This window comes from Carassius auratus, chromosome 14 (genome assembly GCF_003368295.1).
Source record: "Carassius auratus strain Wakin chromosome 14, ASM336829v1, whole genome shotgun sequence".
Taxonomy (NCBI): domain Eukaryota; kingdom Metazoa; phylum Chordata; class Actinopteri; order Cypriniformes; family Cyprinidae; genus Carassius; species Carassius auratus.
The window spans coordinates 32,227,007-32,246,948 of NC_039256.1; the positions used below are offsets into that span (position 1 = coordinate 32,227,007).

The 19,942-nt window shown below is 41.2% G+C and overlaps 2 protein-coding genes across 3 annotated transcripts in view; one reads left to right on the plus strand and one right to left on the minus strand.

Moving 5' to 3' along the window:
• Nucleotides 1-19,942, minus strand: part of LOC113114360 (uncharacterized) — a 575,280-nt gene that overhangs the window by 539,792 nt on the left and 15,546 nt on the right. The gene's annotated exons all lie outside the window — the stretch shown is intronic.
• Nucleotides 11,450-18,084, plus strand: LOC113114385 (tripartite motif-containing protein 16-like). Its single transcript, XM_026281312.1, has 6 exons — nucleotides 11,450-12,022; nucleotides 12,294-12,389; nucleotides 12,469-12,702; nucleotides 13,167-13,326; nucleotides 13,467-13,514; nucleotides 16,605-18,084. The coding sequence occupies exons 1-6, from the start codon at nucleotides 11,450-11,452 to the stop codon at nucleotides 17,120-17,122; spliced, it is 1,629 nt and encodes a 542-aa protein (XP_026137097.1). The 3' UTR covers nucleotides 17,123-18,084.

Genomic DNA, 19,942 nt, shown 5'->3' on the forward strand with positions numbered 1-19,942 from the left:
AAATAAAATAACCTTAAACTAACACAGATTAAATAAAATAACTCATGCTTGTCCAAATTCCCCACAACCGTAATATTAACAGTTTGGAAATGGAGTTATTTCTTACATTTGGTCGAAGTTTTCAGATCGGCAATTCGGAGCCTGTTCGCGACTTGGTTGATTCAGATCGGGACTTCGGAGCCTGTTCGCGACTCGGTTGATTCAGATCGGGACTTCGGAGCCTGTTCGCGACTCGGTTGATTCAGATCGGCACTTCGGAGCCTGTTCGCGACTCGGTTGATTCAGATCGGGACTTCGGAGCCTGTTCGCGACTCGGTTGATTCAGATCGGGACTTCGGAGCCTGTTCGCGACTCGGTTGATTCAGATCGGCACTTCGGAGCCTGTTCGCGACTCGGTTGATTCAGATCGGGACTTCGGAGCCTGTTCGCGACTCGGTTGATTCAGATCGGGACTTCGGAGCCTGTTCGCGACTCGGTTGATTCAGATCGGCACTTCGGAGCCTGTTCGCGACTCGGTTGATTCAGATCGGGACTTCGGAGACTGTTCGCGACTCGGTTGATTCAGGTCGCCACTTCGGAGCCTGTTCGCGACTCGGTTGATTCTGATCGGGATATCGGAGCATGTTTGAGATTTTTTTTTATTCAGATCTGGACATTGAAGCAAGTTTGTGAAACGGTTAATTGGTGATAAATTAATATTTGGACTTGAGGCTTTTTTTACCTGTCGATTCAGCATGTACATGGACCCACACACAAAGGTGGACACACTCTAGACTTAATCATCAGTAAAGCTCTAAACTTTTTCATCCATTGTTATTAAGGACGTTATTCATAACCGCACTGAAAATAAGCAAATATTGTTAGGTGATGCTAACTGTCTAGCTAACAAGCTTGCTGGTGCTAACTTGAGGTAATTTTTATAAATAATGTCCAAATATTTTTATTCAACCACCTATATGTAGGTGGCGTAGTCCATATCAACGTAGTCCACATCAACAACAAAAATATATCTTCACTCCATATAGTCGTTATTTTGGAAAAAATCCCAGGTATTTTGAGCAGTAGGATTATAAAAGAAAAATGCTAATATAAAATTAAATTAGCCTATATAAAATTGCAAACATCTATCTTTCAGTACTTTTTTACTTAAGTACATAAAAAATTTAGTACTTTTGTACTTTCACTTGAGTAAAATTGAAAAAGGAGTACTTTTACTTTTACTGGAGTAATATTTTATTATACGTATCTGTACTTTTACTCAAGTACTTGATTTGTGTACTTCGTCCACCACTGATCAAAGCACATCACAAACTAAACCAAACAGACAAAAACATAAAGAGAAAATATCACAGCCCAAGTTCACCAAGCCGACTGCTCTAATACACTGGCGTTTCCCTTATATAGCACAGCTAGGGCCTTTACCATGATGGTAGCTGAACAAATTCAGAGTTACAGGAAAGATGTAGGAAAAACTGAAATAGTTTTTTTTTATTTTAAGATACACTTTCTTTGTTTTATTTACAACTTAAAAAATACTTTTATACAGTGCACATTAAACGTAAAATATGGTACATGGTTTTTTTAAAGTAAAATGTATGAAAGATAATTTCGACAGAATTTACAGTATAACCAGATGTTCAGAAGAATCCCAGAGATACATCACATTTTATTAAATTATTATTCCTTTTATTTTAGCAACTGTCACAATAGAAGAAGAGCACAGACAGTTATCTTCCAAAACAGGTGTTTATTAACAGATGAGCAGAAACACAAGCAGTAAGAGTAAGAGTGATTCAATGAGCAGCAATGTAACTGAGCTGAGGACAATAGTCCACAGGTGCAGGAGGAAAGAACAGACGGTCAGCTGGCCGATGAAGACTGAAGACTGGACATAAACGTGTGTATCACAGGTGGTCAGGTGCATTATTTTAGTGTCTTCCTTTTTTTATGTAGTGAACTGAAATGCTGCTCCATAATGCACTGAAAAGGTTTTTTATTTATTTATTTATTTATTTATTATTGTATGTAGAACAAAGATGATTTGTGGTATGTTTTACCAGAAAATACAATTTTTCATGTTTAATTCAAAGTATTTACTTGCTTTTTCTTTATAATTATTTGTGAAATTGATTAGAAATCTCTGAGTGGAACTAATTTTAAAGTAAACGTGTGTCTGAAATGTTATAGATATATTTTTACAGTGTATGGTGTTAAAGCTGTGTGCAGAGTATTTTTAACACTTGACACATGAGATACAGAGAGAATACGAGAATGAGCATGTCTGGAAGCTGAAACAGTGACTTTTGTGCTGACTGTGTTTCTCTACAACTAAAACAAATACATGCATTCAGAGAAACTCAATACTCCAGAATTAAAACAGCGACGCAGCAGATCTAACTGCAGCACAAAACCTCCAAGAGCTCCTATATAAATTACTCAATTCCCTGCATTGCATCTCCTTACTTTGGGTCATCGAAACTGGATATTACTCACAAGGGATACAAACTATTTACATCTGCCTTTTCTACAAGGTTTCTTCTTTAGCCCTTGGACTGTGACATATAAGTATAGCCATCGTCATTACATGAACATTCCGTGCTCTGTTCATTTCAACTGTTCATTTTGTATTTAGAGATATTTTTGTATTTATTTTCTTGGGTCATGTTGTACAATCGGTTTAGGATATCTTATTGTCACGTTCGTCAGTTGGAGTGCTCATGAACTTCAGTAGAGCGCACTCCACTCAGGACTCATTCAGAACTCCAATTCCTCATACCTGGGACTGATTGCACACACACACACACCTGAATCTGATTACACACCTGCAGCTAATACACACACACCCATATCAGCAGCACACTCACGCCAACTCAGGGTGAAGTCTTGTTTAGCCCCGTCAGAATCAGCATTTCTGAGCGGTTTCCCTTTGTTTGTTCTTCCGTGTCTGACCTTTGGATTGTGTATTCTGACTCTGATTCTCTGCTGCCTGCCCCGATCTCTGCTTGTTTCTGTTTTCGATTCTGGTTACCCCTGACATACCTGATGCCATTCCTGATTTCTGCCTTTCTGAGCACTCTTAAATAAATACTGCAATTGGATCCGAACGTCTCTGACTCTCCACCGTAACAGTTATTTTGTTTTGGGGTTTATTATTGTGAATTTAATTTTTGTTGTTTTTCCTTTTCATATTATAACTATGCTAAGAAAATCAGTTGTCTGTTTAATGATTGTGAGAAGTTAGTAGGTAGATCCCTCTCAAAGGAAAAAAAAACTTTCAGATTTATAGTGTACTATTACTCACAGAAGTAATAGTTTATTATACAATGGTAAGAAAATATAGAAAAAGAAAATGTCCATAGACAGAATTCTGAAAGCTCATATGTGCTTATATACAGATTAAGGTTTGAGTTATTTACCAATGTACAATACTGTGTTGTGTTGTTAAGGTGGAATATATCCTGGGGGAAAAACTGTTCTTGTGTCTGACTGTTTTGGTGCTCAGTGCTCTGTAGCGATGGCCAGAGGACAACAGTTCAAAGAAAGAGTGGGCTGGGTGTGAGGGGTCCACATATCCGATTGGAATCAGATCATATTTAGCCGTGAACAGCAAAAAACCCCATGTTACCCTTAGGACTCTTATATCGGGCGTCCAGGGGCTTGGCTTTTCTTTCTTTGCTTATAGTACGACTCTGTTGGACATGCTATAAAGCTGCACGCTAGTTGACACTGTCGCTTATCAGTCGAAAGATTCTGAAGAAAACTATACTGTCACAACACACCATCCTTCAGATGAGATGTTAATCTGAGGTCTTGACTCTCTGTGGGCATAAAAAAATCCTAGGATATCTCTTGAACAGAGTAGAGGTGTGACCTCAGCATTCTGGACAAATTTGCTGCTCAGTAAGCTACTTAACCCCTAGTTGCTCCAGAGGTGTGCGACCTCTGACATATACAGCAATTGTAAGTCGCTTTGGATAAAAGCGTCAGCTAAATGAATAAATGTAAATGTAAATGTAGATAAACTAGCATGGTCATTATAAAAATGTTTAAAACTAACAAATGCATTTATATACACGTATTTGAGAATTAGAAATGTCAGATATTTCATAATATAGTGAACACGTATATGAATGTTTTAAATAAAAAAGGAAAAACTAAATAAAAGTGATAGATCAGTCATTCAGCACTATTGTGGCTGAGGTGTGTCACATGACAAGCATGATGCATCGCCATGGAAAAAATAAGGCCATACATTCTAAAATAACAGTCGCCTAAGAATACTCATGCTGAGGAATAGGCAAGTATATTTAAAATCATGTGTTAAAGGGTTAAAGGCATTATCAGTTCAATCTAGTATATGTGAGGATTTCCAGTCAGGATTTAGACCGTATCATAGTACTGAGACTGCTCTCCTTAGAGTTACAAATGACCTGCTCTTATCTGATCATGGTTGTATCTCTCTAATAGTTCTATTGGATCTTAGTGCTGTGTTTGACACAATTGACCATAACATTCTTTTGCATAGACTTGAACACTTTGTTGGCATTAATGGAAGTGTATTAGCATAAATCTTACTTATATAACTTCCATCAATTCGTAGCAGTGAATGAACAGTGAAGGTATCATCGATCACAAGTGCAGTATGGAGTACCTCAAGGCTCAGTACTGGGGCCGCTACTCTTCACACTTTATGTTACCCTTGGGAGATATCATCAGGACACATGGTGTTAGCTTTCACTGTTATGCTGATGATACTCAGCTCTATATTTCTTTGCGGCCCGGTGAAACACACCAATTTGAAAAACTAATGGGATGCATAGTCGATATATAAAATTGGATGACGAGTAATTTCTTACAGCTACATTCTGAAAAAACAGAGGTGTTAATTATAGGACCTAAAATCTCTGCATGTAATAACCTAGAACACTGTCTAAGACTTGATGGCTGCTCTGTCAATTCTTTGTCATCAGTTAGGAATCAAGGTGTGCTATTTGGTTGCAATCTTTCCTTAGAAAGCCACGTTTCTATCATTTGTAAAACTGCATTTTTCCATCTAAAAAAATATATACCTAAATTACGGCCTATACCCTCAATGTCAAATGCAGAAATGTTAATCCATGCATTTATGACCTCAAGGTTAGATTATTGTAATGCTTTATTGGGTGGTTGTTCTGCACGCTTAGTAGACAAACTACAGCTAGTCCAAAATGCAGCAGCAAGAGTTCTTACTAGAACCAGGAAGTATGACCATATTAGCCCGGTCCTGTCAACACTGCACTGGCTCCATATAGATTTAAAAATGTATGCATCTAGCAGACGCTTTTATCCAAAGCGACTTACAGTGCATTCAGGCTATCAATTTGTACCTATCATGTTTTCCAGGGAATCGAACCCCCAACCTTGTGCTAGCTTGCTTGCTAATTCAATGCTCTACCAGTTGAGCTACAGGTTCACTAAAAAATATTGCTTATTACTTATAAAGCCCTGAATGGTTTAGCACCTCAGTATTTGAATGAGCTCCTTTTACATTATAATCCTCTACGTCCGCTACGTTCTCAAAACTCAGGCAATTTGATAATACCTAGAATATCAAAATCAACTGCGGGCGGCAGATCCTTTTCCTATTTGGCGCCTAAACTTTGGAATAACCTACCTAACATAGTTTGGGAGGCAGACACACTCTTGCAGTTTAAATCTAGATTAAAGACCCATCTCTTTAGCCTGGCCTACACATAACATACTAATATGCTTTTAATATCCAAATCTGTTTGTTGTGGGATGTGTCTTTAATGTGTTTAGTTTAGTACAGCTCAGTGTGTTTGTGTGAATGAGAGTGAGTGAGTGCGCGTGTCCGAGGCGCGCCCCTCGCTCCTGTCTGATCCCCGCGAAGCAGCGGATGTGTGTGTGTGAGGCTGATACGGTGACCGGTGCAGGTAGTTAGCTGTGTGCAGCGTATTTCAGTGCAGCCAGCAAAATAAAGCACCTAAACTCTTCGGCAAGACGGACTCTTTGTTTTTATATGCTACCATCGCACTAAGCAGCGTGAAGTTTAGGGAGTTAACCCTGGGAGGAGAACTTCCGGCCCTGGAGTAGACGGATCTGCCCTGTGTCTCCCAACCACGGTTAGGAAACAGAAACAGTAAAGGTTAACATGTTAAAGGATTTTTAGGCTGCATTAATTAGGTAACCTGGAACCAGGAACACTTCCAATAACACCCGATGTACCTGCTACATCATTGGAAGAATGGCATCTACGCTAATATTAGTCTGTTTCTCTCTTATTCCGAGGTCACCATAGCCACCAGATCCAGTCTGTGTCCAGATCAGAGGGTCACTGCAGTCACGTGGATCCAGTACGTATCCAGACCAGATGGTGGATCAGCACCTAGAAAGGACCTCTACTGCCCTGAAAGACAGCGGAGACCAGGACAACTAGAGCCCCAAATACAGATCCCCTGTAAAGACCTTGTCTCAAAGGACCACCAGGACAAGATCACAGGAAACAGATGATTCTTCTGCACAATCTGACTTTTCTGCAGCCAGGAATTGAAATGCTGGTTTCGTCTGGTCAGAGGAGAACTGCCCCCCAACTGAGCCTGGTTTCTCCCAAGGTTTTTTTCTCTATTCTGCACTGATGGAGTTTGGGTTCCTTACCGCTGTCACCTCTGGCTTGCTTAGTTGGGGTCACTTCATCTACAGCGATATCGTTGACTTGATTGCAAATAAATTCACAGACACTTTTTAACTGAACAGAGATAACATCACTGAATTCACTGATGAACTGCCTTTAACTGTCATTTTGCATCATTGACACACTGTCTTCCTGTTGAATGTTGTTCAATTACTTTGACGCAATGTATTTTGTTTAAAGCGCTATATGGTTGCAATGTCTGGTTTGTGTTCCCTGGGTAACCACTAGATGGCCTCCTTCCCCACGGTGTCTGTCACTTCATGAACCACATTCCCCACGATCTCTGTCTAATCATTGCACTCAGCTGTCACTGGTCATTAATCATTGCACTCAGCCAGTTGTGCAGCGATGGTCATGTGGTCATGTGTTTTCCTGTGTCCTGATCGTGACAGAAGGACTCACACAAGAGATCCAGCGGTATGTCTGTTGATGTTTCTTCCACAGCCACCGAGCAGGAGAGAAGGAGTCAGTTTGAGGGAACCCGCCTGGTCATGTTTCGCAGGACCAGGGGAGGTCGCCGAGGAGTGAGTGGTCGAGAGGAGGTTCAGCATCGCTCTCTACCATGGCCCCCCTTCAACCCTGGGCTTGTGTGGGACGGATCAGAGCCGCCGTCTCACCATGGCAGACGGAGAAGGGAGAGGAAGCGCACATCCGGAGTGCCACAAGGATCTGTCCTAGGTCCCCTTCTATTTTCAATATATATGTTGCCCCTTGGTAATATTATTAGAAAATACGGAATTAGCTTCCACTGTTATGCTGATGATACTCAGCTATATATCTCAACGAGACCAGATGAAACTTCCCAATTATCTAAGCTAACAGAGTGTGTTAAAAATGTAAAAGATTGGATGACACACAATTTTCTCCAATTAAATTCGGATAAGACAGAGATACTAATTATTGGACCAAAAACACTACACAGAATCTTGTGGATTACAATCTGCAACTAGACGGTTGTACTGTTACTTCCTCTACAGTCAGAAATCTGGGTGTTATATTAGACAGCAATTTGTCTTTTGAAAATCATATTTCCAATGTTACAAAAACTGCATTCTTCCATCTTAGAAACATTGCCAAGCTACGAAACATGTTATCTGTTTCTGATGCAGAAAAGCTAGTTCATGCATTCATGACCTCTAGACTGGACTATTGTAATTCACTTCTAGGTGCTTGTCCTGCTTCTTCAATAAACAAGCTACAGGTCGTCCAAAATGCAGCAGCTAGAGTCCTTATGAGGTCAAGAAAATATGATCATATTACCCCAATTTTACAGTCTCTGCACTGGCTACCTATTAAGTTCCGTATCAGTTACAAATTATCATTACTTACCTATAAGGCCCTAAATGGTTTAGCTCCAGCGTACCTAACTAGCCTTCTACCACGCTACAATCCATCACGCACCCTAAGGTCACAAAACGCTGGACTTTTGGTCGTTCCTAGGATAGCAAAGTCCACTAAAGGAGGTAGAGCTTTCTCACATTTGGCTCCCAAACTCTGGAATAGCCTTCCTGATAATGTTCGGGGTTCAGACACACTCTCTCTGTTTAAATCTAGATTAAAAACACATCTCTTTCGCCAAGCATTCGAATAATGTTTCTTTTTAATTGTGAGTGTAGTTGCATCTGTTCAAAGTTGCATTTTTATTCATTAGCTTGGGTTAAACTAATTTTACTTTGTTGGATCAGCAGCTATGCTAATGATGTCTGTATTTTGTTTCTATGTTTCGCCACGGGATTTACATCCCGTGGTAACTAGGATTTAAACAAGCTCCAGTCTGGATCCAAAACACCTGAGAAGAGATGATGCTGACCCTCAGAGGACCCCAGATGATGCTAACCTTGAATCAACAAACAGAACTAACAATTATTGCTAAATGTGTGACTGAATCATATAATAACTTAATAATATTGATAGTTCACTGTCTAGCTGACTACGTCTTGTATTATTATTATTATTTTTTCTAAAATCCTGTCAAATGTGCACAAACTACTAGCTACTACTAAATATTGTAGAAACATAATTTTCTGTAAAGTTGCTTTGTAACGATTTATTTTGTAAAAAGCGCTATACAAATAAACTTGAATTGAATTGAATTGAACATCTGCCGAGCCAGCACCACTGCCCATGATGGCCGCAAGTCCAGCGCCACTGCACAAGATGGCCGCCAGCCCATCGCCACGAGGCAAGATGGATGCCAGCCCAGCGCCACAGCACAAGATTGCCGCCAGCCCAGAGCCACTGTGCAGAATAGCCGCCAGCCCAGCTCCACTGCCCAAGATGGCAGCTGAAACTTTTTTGGATTATTTCTCTATGCTGTCCAAAATCCTAGAGATTCCCAGGAGTGTTCACGTTACGTCTGCTGATCCAGAGACTGTTCACGTCATGTCTGCTGAGCCAGCGCCACAGTACAAGATGGCCGTGAACCCAGCGCCACTGCACAAGGTGGCCGCCAGCCCGGAGCCACTGCAGAGGATGGCAACTACAGTGGGCTTTCCAGAGTCAAGTCAGGTCCCCGTTGACTCTCCAGAGTCGAGTCAGGTTCCCGTTGTCAGGGCTAGTCACCATCGACACTCCGGAGTCAAGCCAAGTCACCGGTGAAATTCATGGGCAAGGTCACGTCACCAAATATCTTCATGGGCAAAGGCAAGTCACCATTGATCTTCATGAACAAATGCAGGTCACCAATGATCTTCTTGAACAAAGGCAAGTCACCATTGATCTTCAAGAACAGATGTAAGTAACCAATGATCTTCATGAGCAGATACAAGTCACCAATGATCTTCATGAACAAAGGCAAGTCACCATTGATCTTCATGAACAAATGCAAGTCACCAATGATCTTCATGAGCAGAGTCAAGTCACCAATGATCTTCATGAGCAGAGTCAAGTCAGCATTGATCTTCTGGAATCCAGTATAAACACCATGGGACTACCAGAGTCTCGTCACTTCTCTGTGGAACTACCAGAGCCTCCCCACGTCTCTGCTGAACTACCAGAGCCTCTCCACGTCTCGGCTGGACTACTAGAGCCTCTCCTCGTCTCTTTGGCGCTGCCCTGGTGGGCTTGGGTCTCGACCACAAGGATGTGGTGGTCTTCTGCTCCACCCTGGGGGGCTTCTGTCCCAACCACACGGTTGTGGTGGTCTTCTGCTCCGCCCTGGGGGGCTTCGGTCTCGACCACACGGACGTGGTGGTCTTCTGGTCCCTGTTCCCCAATTTACATGTTCCTCTTGTTTCTGGTTTCCCCATTTTACCTGCCCTCCGTCCCTCCCCCTGAACCTCCAACTGTCCACCTCCCCCCTGGTCTCTTGTTTTGTCAGTCTCGTCTTGGAGCATCTGGTAGCCGCTTCGTAGAGGGGGGGTATTGTCACAATGTCTGGTTTGTGTTCCCTGGGTAACCACTAGATGTCCTCCTTCCCCACGGTGTCTGTCACTTCATGAACCACATTTCCCATGATCTCTGTCTAATCATTGCACTCAGCTGTCACTGGTCAATAATCATTGCATTCCCCACTAGAATTGTCATTTCCCTGTGTATGTATACCCTGTCTGTTTTAGTATGTGTCACGGAGTCCTTGTAGTTTTCACGCTACTTCTAGTCCTGTCCTTGCCTGATTGTTTTGTGTTTGTTTTTGTTTGGATTGCTACTCTGGTTTTGAACCCTGCCTTGACTGGATAATGATTTGGATTACCCCAATAAAAGACATACCTGCACTTGGATCTCTCTCTGTGTTTTCCTGTGTCCCGATTGTGACCCCACAAACAATGAGGCAAAACCTGCTTTTGTCTGGCCGATTCGGACACAAAATTCGGTGGTCGTGATGATCATCTTTTGAGATCCCTCGTAGAACTAGTAGTTAGCTGCTGGCTGCGTGGCACATTATATTATGGCTGTGGTGATTGCTGTTTCTTCTTCACCAGTGTCATCTAAGCTTGTGAGATTTGGTCCCTGATCAGAGTTGTTGAGCCGCTTTCAGTACAGCTTCACCGTTGTCATCACTGTAGTCAAAGCTGGAATTTGGCACAGACAACATATGATCAAATGAGCTATGAGCATATGAGCTATGATCAAATTCAGTGGTAGATTAGGAAGTAATCCAAGACTGCCAAATCTTCATTAATATCTTTTGATGGTTGGGTCATAAACGGTTTGAGCCCTGCATCTTATTAGTTCAGACAAGATGATAATCAAGACCTTAGCTGGTGACAGTTCCTTGAAGAAAACTTCTAATCTTCCTCACCATGCACTGCATTTCCTTGTCACACCGTGTGTGTGTGTGTGGGTGGGTGCGTACAGGTTTATAAGATTTATGAGGACAAATGTGCACAATGACATGGGTATAACAACATGGAAATAAGATGAACATTTAAATCAAATGGCTTAAAAACACAGTAAACTGTGTTTTTCCCCCTTTTGAAAATCTATAAAATGGCTATAGTGTTGTGTGAGGGGTACGGTTAGATAAAGTGGATAGCAAATAAAGTTCTAGGTGCAGTATAAAAACCATTACGCCTATGGAAATTCCCGTTAAACCACATATGCAAGAATGTGTTTGTGTGCGTGTGTGTGTTTGAGAGAGAGAGAGAGAGAGAGGAAGAAAGACTCTACAGGAGCAGGAACAAGGAACCTTCTTTAAATGTTTTACACATTTCACTCAAACAGAACCAGGAAATTATTTCAACTCATCAGTTCAGGGAAAGAGAAGCTGAAGTGTAGTTGAGCTGTTGAGTGTTTGTGTCTCTGTATTCATTCAGTAAAATGGCAGAAGCCAGAGTTTCCCAGGATGAGTTATTGTGTCCACTGTGTCTGGATCTCCTGAAGGATCCAGTGGCTATTCCCTGTGGACACAGTTACTGTAAGATCTGTATTACAGACTGCTGGGATCAAGAGGATCAGAAGAGAGTCTACAGCTGTCCTCAGTGCAGACAGACCTTCAGTCCAAGACCTGCTTTATCTAGAAACACCATACTGGCTGAAGTGGTGGAGAAACTGGAGAAGACCAGACTCTCTGATGACTGTTACGCTGGAGCTGGAGATGTGCAGTGTGACGTCTGTACTGGAAGAAAATACAAAGCCGTCAAATCCTGTTTGGTGTGTCTGAACTCTTACTGTCAGAATCACCTCAAACAACATGAGAGTTGGTTTAAAGGAAAGAAACACAATCTGACTGATGCCACTGGACGACTGCAGGAGATGATCTGCCAGAAACATGAGAAGATCCTCGAAGTTTTCTGTCACACTGACCAGAAATGTATATGTGTGCTTTGTACGATTAATGAACATAAAAACCACGACACTGTATCAGCGACAGCACAGAGGACAGAGAAACAGGTATTTAACACTAGAGATCAAGTTAATACTCAGTGTAGTGATTTCAATAGTCTATTTATTTTTTTCCAACTTTATTTGCTATCACAGCTTAATTACACAGAACACAGAAACACTTTCAGTCTTGATCTCAATGTCTCTGTCAGATTCACTTTTACAACACATTTCAGTCGTTAGTTTTCAGCTCCACTTTTACTGGATTGATCTGTTCATGATGATTTAGTGTCAGTAGTTTTCTGTGGCTACCACTCACTATCATCTGTTTGTCCTGCAGAAGCAGCTGAAGGAGACTCAGAAGACGCTCCAGCAGAGAATCCAGCAGAGAGAGAAAGATCTCCAGCAGCTGAGAGAGACTGTGGAGTCTCAGAAGGTGAGTCTGGAGAAGAAGAGAAGTTTGTCTCCGTCTCAGTTCAGACTCACTGAAGCTGAATCACTGTGTGTCCTAACAGCGCTCTGCACAGACAGCAGTGGAGGACAGTGAGAGGATCTTTACTGAGCTCATCCGCTCCATTGAGAGAAGCCGCTCTGAGCTGATACGACTGATCAGAGATCAGGAAAAGACTGCAGTGAGTCGAGCTGAAGAACGACTGGAGCGACTGGAGCAGGAGATCAATGATCTGAGGAGGAGAGACACTGAGCTGGAGCAGCTTTCACACACACAGGATCACATCCAGTTCCAGCAGGTAACACAGAACCTGAGGAGATCCTGCCTTGACAGAGACTCACAGAGAAGCAGTGTCTTATATATAATCATCAGTCAGACTCTAATCATCTTCTTGAGAAAGAGATGCCACTTACAAATGGCTTTCATCTCTGGAAATCTCTTAGGAATCATTTCTCTGAGCTTTTTCTTCTGTAAGATATATTTAGCTGTCAAAAACCTCTAGCACCACCAACAGTTCAAATTTTCACTGACATTTCAGCTTTTTACCTAAATTGAAATGTATATATAACTGTATATACAGTATATATATATATATATATAATCTGTAGCTCTGATGTCATATAATAAAATTATAAAAGAATGAATCTGATGTTGTGTAAGTGCTAGAATGAGGTGAGTTACTGAATATCAGCCAAGTCCAACAAGAGCTGCAAAAATCTGGTGTTGGTCAAGTGTGGAGCTCATGAGTTTTGTTTTCTGTAGAGTTTCCAGTCTCTCTCAGCACCTCCTGAATCTACAGATGTAAATGACACTCCCTTCAGTTCTCTCGTCTCTTTTGATTATCTGAGCGAATCTGTCCATCAGCTGAGAGACAAACTGGAGGATTTCTGCAAAGAGGAGCTCAAGAAGATCTCAGACAGAGGTAAAGTCCTGGAGATTCATCTGCTCTCAGAAACCAGTCCAGCATCATCTCATATATTGGACGACATTATATTAGAAATGACTTAGGAATTGATGGAGGACCATGTGAATCACACTGTTCATGTTTGTTGTTTTCCACAGCCATATTCACCAACATTGTTCCCAGAACCAGGGACGACTTCCTACAATGTAAGTCAGTGAGAAAACAAGCAGAAAAAAAAGAGTGTTTCCATGTTCTTCCTTTGGAAGGTGAAAGAAGAGTTTTATAAATTATGTAAATGATATGGCTGCCCTTGACAAATTATTTTTCATGTCTGTAAGGCAAGCATGGAGTTAGGGAGTTTAAGTGTGCATATATATAGTCTAATCCACCTGTTACTCAAGTCGCCACGCCCTTAATTATGCAGAATTCTAAGGCTTAATATAATTTAAACTGATGAGTTATAAAAAAAAATGAAGGGCAAAATTAGCTATATAGACCAAAATAATGTTTGGAACCAGGCTGTAAAAGTTTTTTTCTGCTGTAAAGTTGGGCATTTTAACATGGGGAGTCTATGGGACTGACTCCCTTTTGTAGCCAGCCTCATGCGGCCAGTAGATGAATTACAGCTTTAGTCACTTCCTTGTTGGCTTCACGAGAGAGAACAGGAGGTTGCCGCTTGGGGGAAACACATATTTGCGAAGGCCCTACAGCCAGCTGTGTGCAAGTGCCTCCATGCCGAGTGTTCCTCTCACTGTGAGTAGAAAAAATGGCAGTGAGAGGCTTCTGGAGGGGCAAATCGGTCTACCTGAGCAGCTCCAAAATGACTCCAAATCAGCTGGACCATCTGGGGATGGAGTCTCCATTCTCCTGGGAGCTCAACTCATGTCAACTTGTCAGCTGCCTGGTTGTGCAGACCAAGATTGTGAATGGCATGAAGGAGAGGAACGGTTCACCCTGTCGGCTGGAGGTCGTATTAGGACACAACTGCATCCCAACCAATCGCTCCACCGGGGGGCCCGGATACCTCCTAGCTGCACCACTGTCAAGAGTGGTGAGGGACGAAGAGATAGCAGGTCAGTTTCCAGTGCCATTCACAACCTTGTAAGGCCTTCATGCACCTCTGGGAAAGATGGCACCGAGGCAGAACACTGAGAAACCAGTGCGGACCACCCCATATAACCAATCGTCCATCCAATTGTGAGAGCTTGGGTCACAGTGGAGATCTCCATTTGAGTCCTACCCTCACGGCAGCCCAGGAAAGCATAGCCTTTATTTTGGATCCAATTCAGGCATAGCTACAGTCCCGAAGGACAGCAGCGCAGCATAATCTTCCTCTACAGAAAGCTCTGACTCACCCTTCGATGCACCAATTGACCACTGGTCGTCAGGAGGAGTGCCAAAGGATACTGTTGGTATGGTCCTGGTTTAGGGCCCCTACATGTTCCATTGGCTGCTCAACTGGTTGTGGAATGCAAGAGGAGCGATGGTTCCCTGGAGGGTTTGCCATCACTGTTACATTTACATTTACATTTAATAATTTAGCAGACGCTTTTATCCAAAGCGACTTACAAATGAGAATAATAGAAGCAGTCAGGTCAACAAGAGAACAAAAACAGTATACAAGTGCCATGACAAGTCTCAGTTAGTCTAGTACAGAATGCATAGCCAGGTTTTTTTTAAATGAAAAGACAAGAAAAGAAAGAAAAGTGCTAGTATTAGTTGGTTAAATGCTGGCAAAAAAAAATAGGTCTTTAGATGTTTCTTGAAAATGAGAAAAGACTCAGCTGTACGAACTGAAATTGGGAGGTCATTCCACCAGCTGGGCGCAGTCCAGGAGATGGATTGTGAGAGTGATTTTGAACTTTGGGATGGCACCACAAGGCATCGTTCACTTGCAGAGTGCAAACTTCTGGAGGGCACATAGGATTTAACCAGTGAGTTTAGGTAAGTTGGTGCCGTGCCAGGTGTCGTCTTGTAGGCAAGCATCAGTACCTTGAATCTGATGCGAGCGGCTACTGGTAGCCAGTGTAACCTGATGAGGAGAGAAGTGAGCTTTTTTTGGCTCATTGAAGAAAACCCTCGCTGTTGCATTCTGGATCAATTGCAGAGGCTTGACAGTACATGCAGGAAGAGCCAGGATAGCATTACAATAGTCCAGTCTGGAGAGAACAAGTGCTTGGACAAGAAGTTGGGTGGCTTGCTCTGACAGTAAGGGTCTAATCTTCCTAATGTTGTATAAGGCAAATCTGCAGGACCAAATCGTTGTAGCAATGTGGTCTGTGAAGCTTAACTGATGATCCATCACAACTCCTAGGTTTCTGGCTGTCCTCGAAGGAGTAATGGTTGACGAACCCAGCTGTATAGAGAAGTTGTGATGAAGCAATGGGTTAGCTGGAATCACCAGGAGTTCTGTCTTCGTAAGGTTAAGCTGAAGGTGATGGTCATTCATCCAGCTAGAAATGTCACTCAGACAGGCAGAAATGCGAGCAGCCACCGTCGGGTCATCTGGTTGGAATGAGAAGTAGAGTTGGGTGTCATCAGCATAGCAGTGATAAGAAAAGCCATGCTTCTGAATGACAGATCCTAATGATGTCATGTAGATGGAGAAGAGAAGTGGTCCAAGTACAGAGCCTTGAGGAACCCCAGTAGCAAGGTGTTTTGACTTAGAAACATTAGATCCCAATTCGTCATTCATCCAAAGTGACATCAAGAGTAACCGACTGAAAGGGAACTGGCAATATAGTGTCTAAAACGTAAATCCCTTAATATTAAAAAAAATATTTTTTATTGAACTGTTAAAAAAATATATATATCACATTTGTAATTATGCTAAACTCTGGAGAAGAAAAACGGCACTCTTTGTGTGATATTTACTATATGAAATTATATAAATATATATATTTATATTTTCTGTCCCCGTATCTTGAATTTTGTGCTCATTCTAAATATTTTTAATATACTGAATCATGCAGTGAAAGAACACACTGTAAATGCATATGTGCACTAGTTTAACCTGCTACACTTTCACTCTGTTGTGTTTTTTTCATGGATTTGCCATATACTCGATAATGTCAAATCACACATTGTTAAAACGACAATTAATATTTTTTTTTCACCTGCAACTAATAAAATTTTTAGCCTCTATTAGGGGGCAGCCCTAGTAAACGATGGTTTACACAAATATCTGGTCATCTGTACTAAGACACTGATGATACACTGAACATGAAGAGTTCAGCTACATTAGAAGAACAAACAGATTCATAATTCCTGATTCTGATGTGTTTTATCTCCATCAGATTCCCATCAGCTCACTCTGGATCTGAACACAGTGAATAAACGACTCCGTCTGTCTGAGAACAACAGAGTAATTACTAACACTGGCACAGATCAGCCGTATCCTGATCATCCAGACAGATTTGATCAGTGGTCACAGGTGTTGTGTAGAGAGAGTGTGTGTGGACGCTGTTACTGGGAGATTGAGTGGAGTGGAGATGTTTATATATCAGTGTCATATAAGAGCATCAGCAGGAAGGGATATGGTAATGCGTGTTTGTTTGGATATAATGATCAGTCCTGGAGTTTGTTCTGCTCTCCCTCCAGTTACTTATTTATGCACAATAACGTAAAGACTGATGTCTCTGTGAAGTCCATCAGCAGTAGAATAGGAGTGTTTGTGGATCACAGAGAAGGAACTCTGTCCTTCTACAGCGTCTCTGACACAATGAGCCTCATCCACACAGTCCACACCACATTCACTCAGCCGCTCTATCCTGGGTTTTGGGTTTGTATTGGATCATCAGTGAAACTGTGTTGATGAATCAGAATAGACTGACAAGATACCACCCATAATGCTTTGAGCTGAATGATGAATCAGTAACAGTGAGATGTTAAAGAGTCTCTTCTCTTTTCTTTTCATGATATTAATAGTACAGCTGAACTTCAAGTCAAGTCACCTTTATTTATATAGCACTATAAACAAAAAAGATTGTGTCAAAGCTACCGAACAACATTAATTAGGAAAACAGTGTGTCAATGTGTGTCAGTGAAATAACATGTCAGAATAAATGTGTAATAAATCTTCATATCCGCCTTTAACTTCAACGTCTGTAGAAACTAATATAATAACTACACATGATGTAATAAATATTACATTATTATTGTAATAAAATGTTCATAATGTAATCATTTTCTCAAAACTTAAAAATCTTCAGTGCATGTAATAAAAAAAAAATCATGCGAGGAGACAGAGGGAAATTCTTGAAGCAGTCTAAGCACATATAGAAGAGGGGATAGACTAACAATACTGGAAGCTAGACATGGAAAGACACAGGACTTAAGTAATGGGAATAATCAAGGAAATAAATGGGAACCAGCTGAAACAAATGAACAAAATAGACATGAGGGAGAAATTAGGTAATGGAGAGAACATGGGGAGAAAAACACAAGACATGGGAACACATGGACTGGAGCCCTCTCTGGGCTAAATTCAAGGACTGGAGTGGACTCAGGGGCTTTAGTCAATGGGTAGGTAGTAATTTGCCATGATCTAGAAAAGAGAGTTCAGCATGGCATCGTCCATCCCTGTCTTCACCGCAAGCCTGCAAAATTCCCAGGCATACTCAACAAACAGGAGATCCCTCCAGGCTAGGGTGGCAAATCATGTGGCAGTTTCCATAACCATGAGGGAGAAACCGAAAACATGAAATCATGAATACACTGTGGCAACTTGTAACGTAATCACAGTTCATAAGGTAATACCAGCACGTAAATAATACATTTGAGCCCAAAACTTAAAAATTAAGTTTTGATTAAGGCTTATTAAGCTACATTGTGAACTTTTATTTATTATTACCATGGAACCAGTGAGTGTGCACATTTCCATTAGCTAAGGAAGCTCAGACATATCGGTTGATGCAGTCTCTCACTCAAGGCCTGGCTCACGTCTTCTGCTGTTGGTGCACCCGGCATCAGAGTAAAGGAGATCTGGGAAGATTATGTCCTTCATGAAGCCTGTGCAGAGAAACACATGGAGTAGAGGTCGTGGGAGCATTAATATCATGCTTTAAACTTACCTCGGATTGTGAGTATTGTAGTATTGTGTTTCCAACGTGGCTCTCCGCTCTCTCAGCTGGACCTGCTTCTCCAGCAGCTCGTGGATTTGCTTCTCCAAAGCCTTCAGCTCAAGCTGCATCGTGACCTCACCAGCACTCAAAGTTAGAAACATATCCGTCATGAGAGTCCGTAACAGTGAGTGAAACAATAGTAATGTGTGTCAATAGAGTAATGTAAGCAAGAATAGCAACACTCGTACTGGTGATGCTAACAGGCTATAAGCTAGTAGCGGAATCAGGACATCAAAATAAAATGTGATAAGGCACTCCAATTGTTTTTTTTGTTTTTTGTTGAGTACGATAGGAGAAATGTTCAGACATTATAGAAATTAAAATGATGGTGTATAAACTCGATATTAAGATAATAAAAAAAAAAATCAATAAAGAGCTCCAAATTCAAAACAAACAGCAGCAACAAATAGGAAGTGACATCAGCAACAAACAGGGTCCCAAACTGTTTGCTCTCTCAATTCAATTTTATTAATTGTTTTCGAATTTCAAGGCATTTTAAGTTCATCTGAATAATGCACAACACTGACATGAACAGAACAGTCACTGTAAAGATTCACCATGCTATGAATGACACTGTCTGTCTCTGTGTGTGTGTGTGTGAGAGAGAGAGAGAGAGAGAGAGAGAGAGAGAGAGAGAGAGAGAGAAAGAGACTATACAGGAGCAGGAATGAGGAACTTGCTTCACAGACTTGCATACAAACCTGTTTTTTTAAACACTTCCACATCAAACATTAAATTCTCTGTAATCAGATAAGTTCTTAAATGCTGCTCTCTGTCAGTTTTTGTTGTGTTTGTTTTGTTATTGAGAGTAAGGCATGAAGGCACAGAATTTTTACATATTAATTCAAATGGAATTCATTCAACTTGCTCTGAAGCACTGTGTGTCTTCTTCTCTTGAATTGCATTCATGAGGGCTGAATTACAGTCTCGGGCTACAGTGCCACACTGATCAAATCACATTAATGCCAGGGTTAGGGATAGGTTGATCAGGTCATATGAAATCAGATGACTACTCAACAACAACAAAAAAATATTGCCTGCAATTTTTATTGTTGACATTGTCGGTAGTGTTAACTAATTGTTTCAACCCTTTATTGGACATTGTTCAATGGAATGCTGGCTTCTGAGTATCATGGCATACTAATCATCCCATACATCTACTGATGGGCTTCATCACTCTTGTCTCCTCTCTAGTAAAAACTGATTTGTGTGGTGGGTGTTCTGGCGCTGTTGTGTCAAACAGCTTGTTCAGGGCAGCACTAAATAAAACCAACAAGACATTTTTTGTATCTATTAAATGTATCTATATCTGCCTTAAAAATGAATAATCTTTTACAGAAATTCAAAAGTCGGTTTAATAAACTTCACTTTTCTAGTTATTTTAACTGATTTTGATTCTACCAAGATAAGATAAGATAAGATAAGATAAGATAAGATCCTAAGATAAGTTGAAATCCTATTTTGTATCCCGTTTGCTCCCTCAGTTCAGCATGTGTGTGTATAGGAGAGTC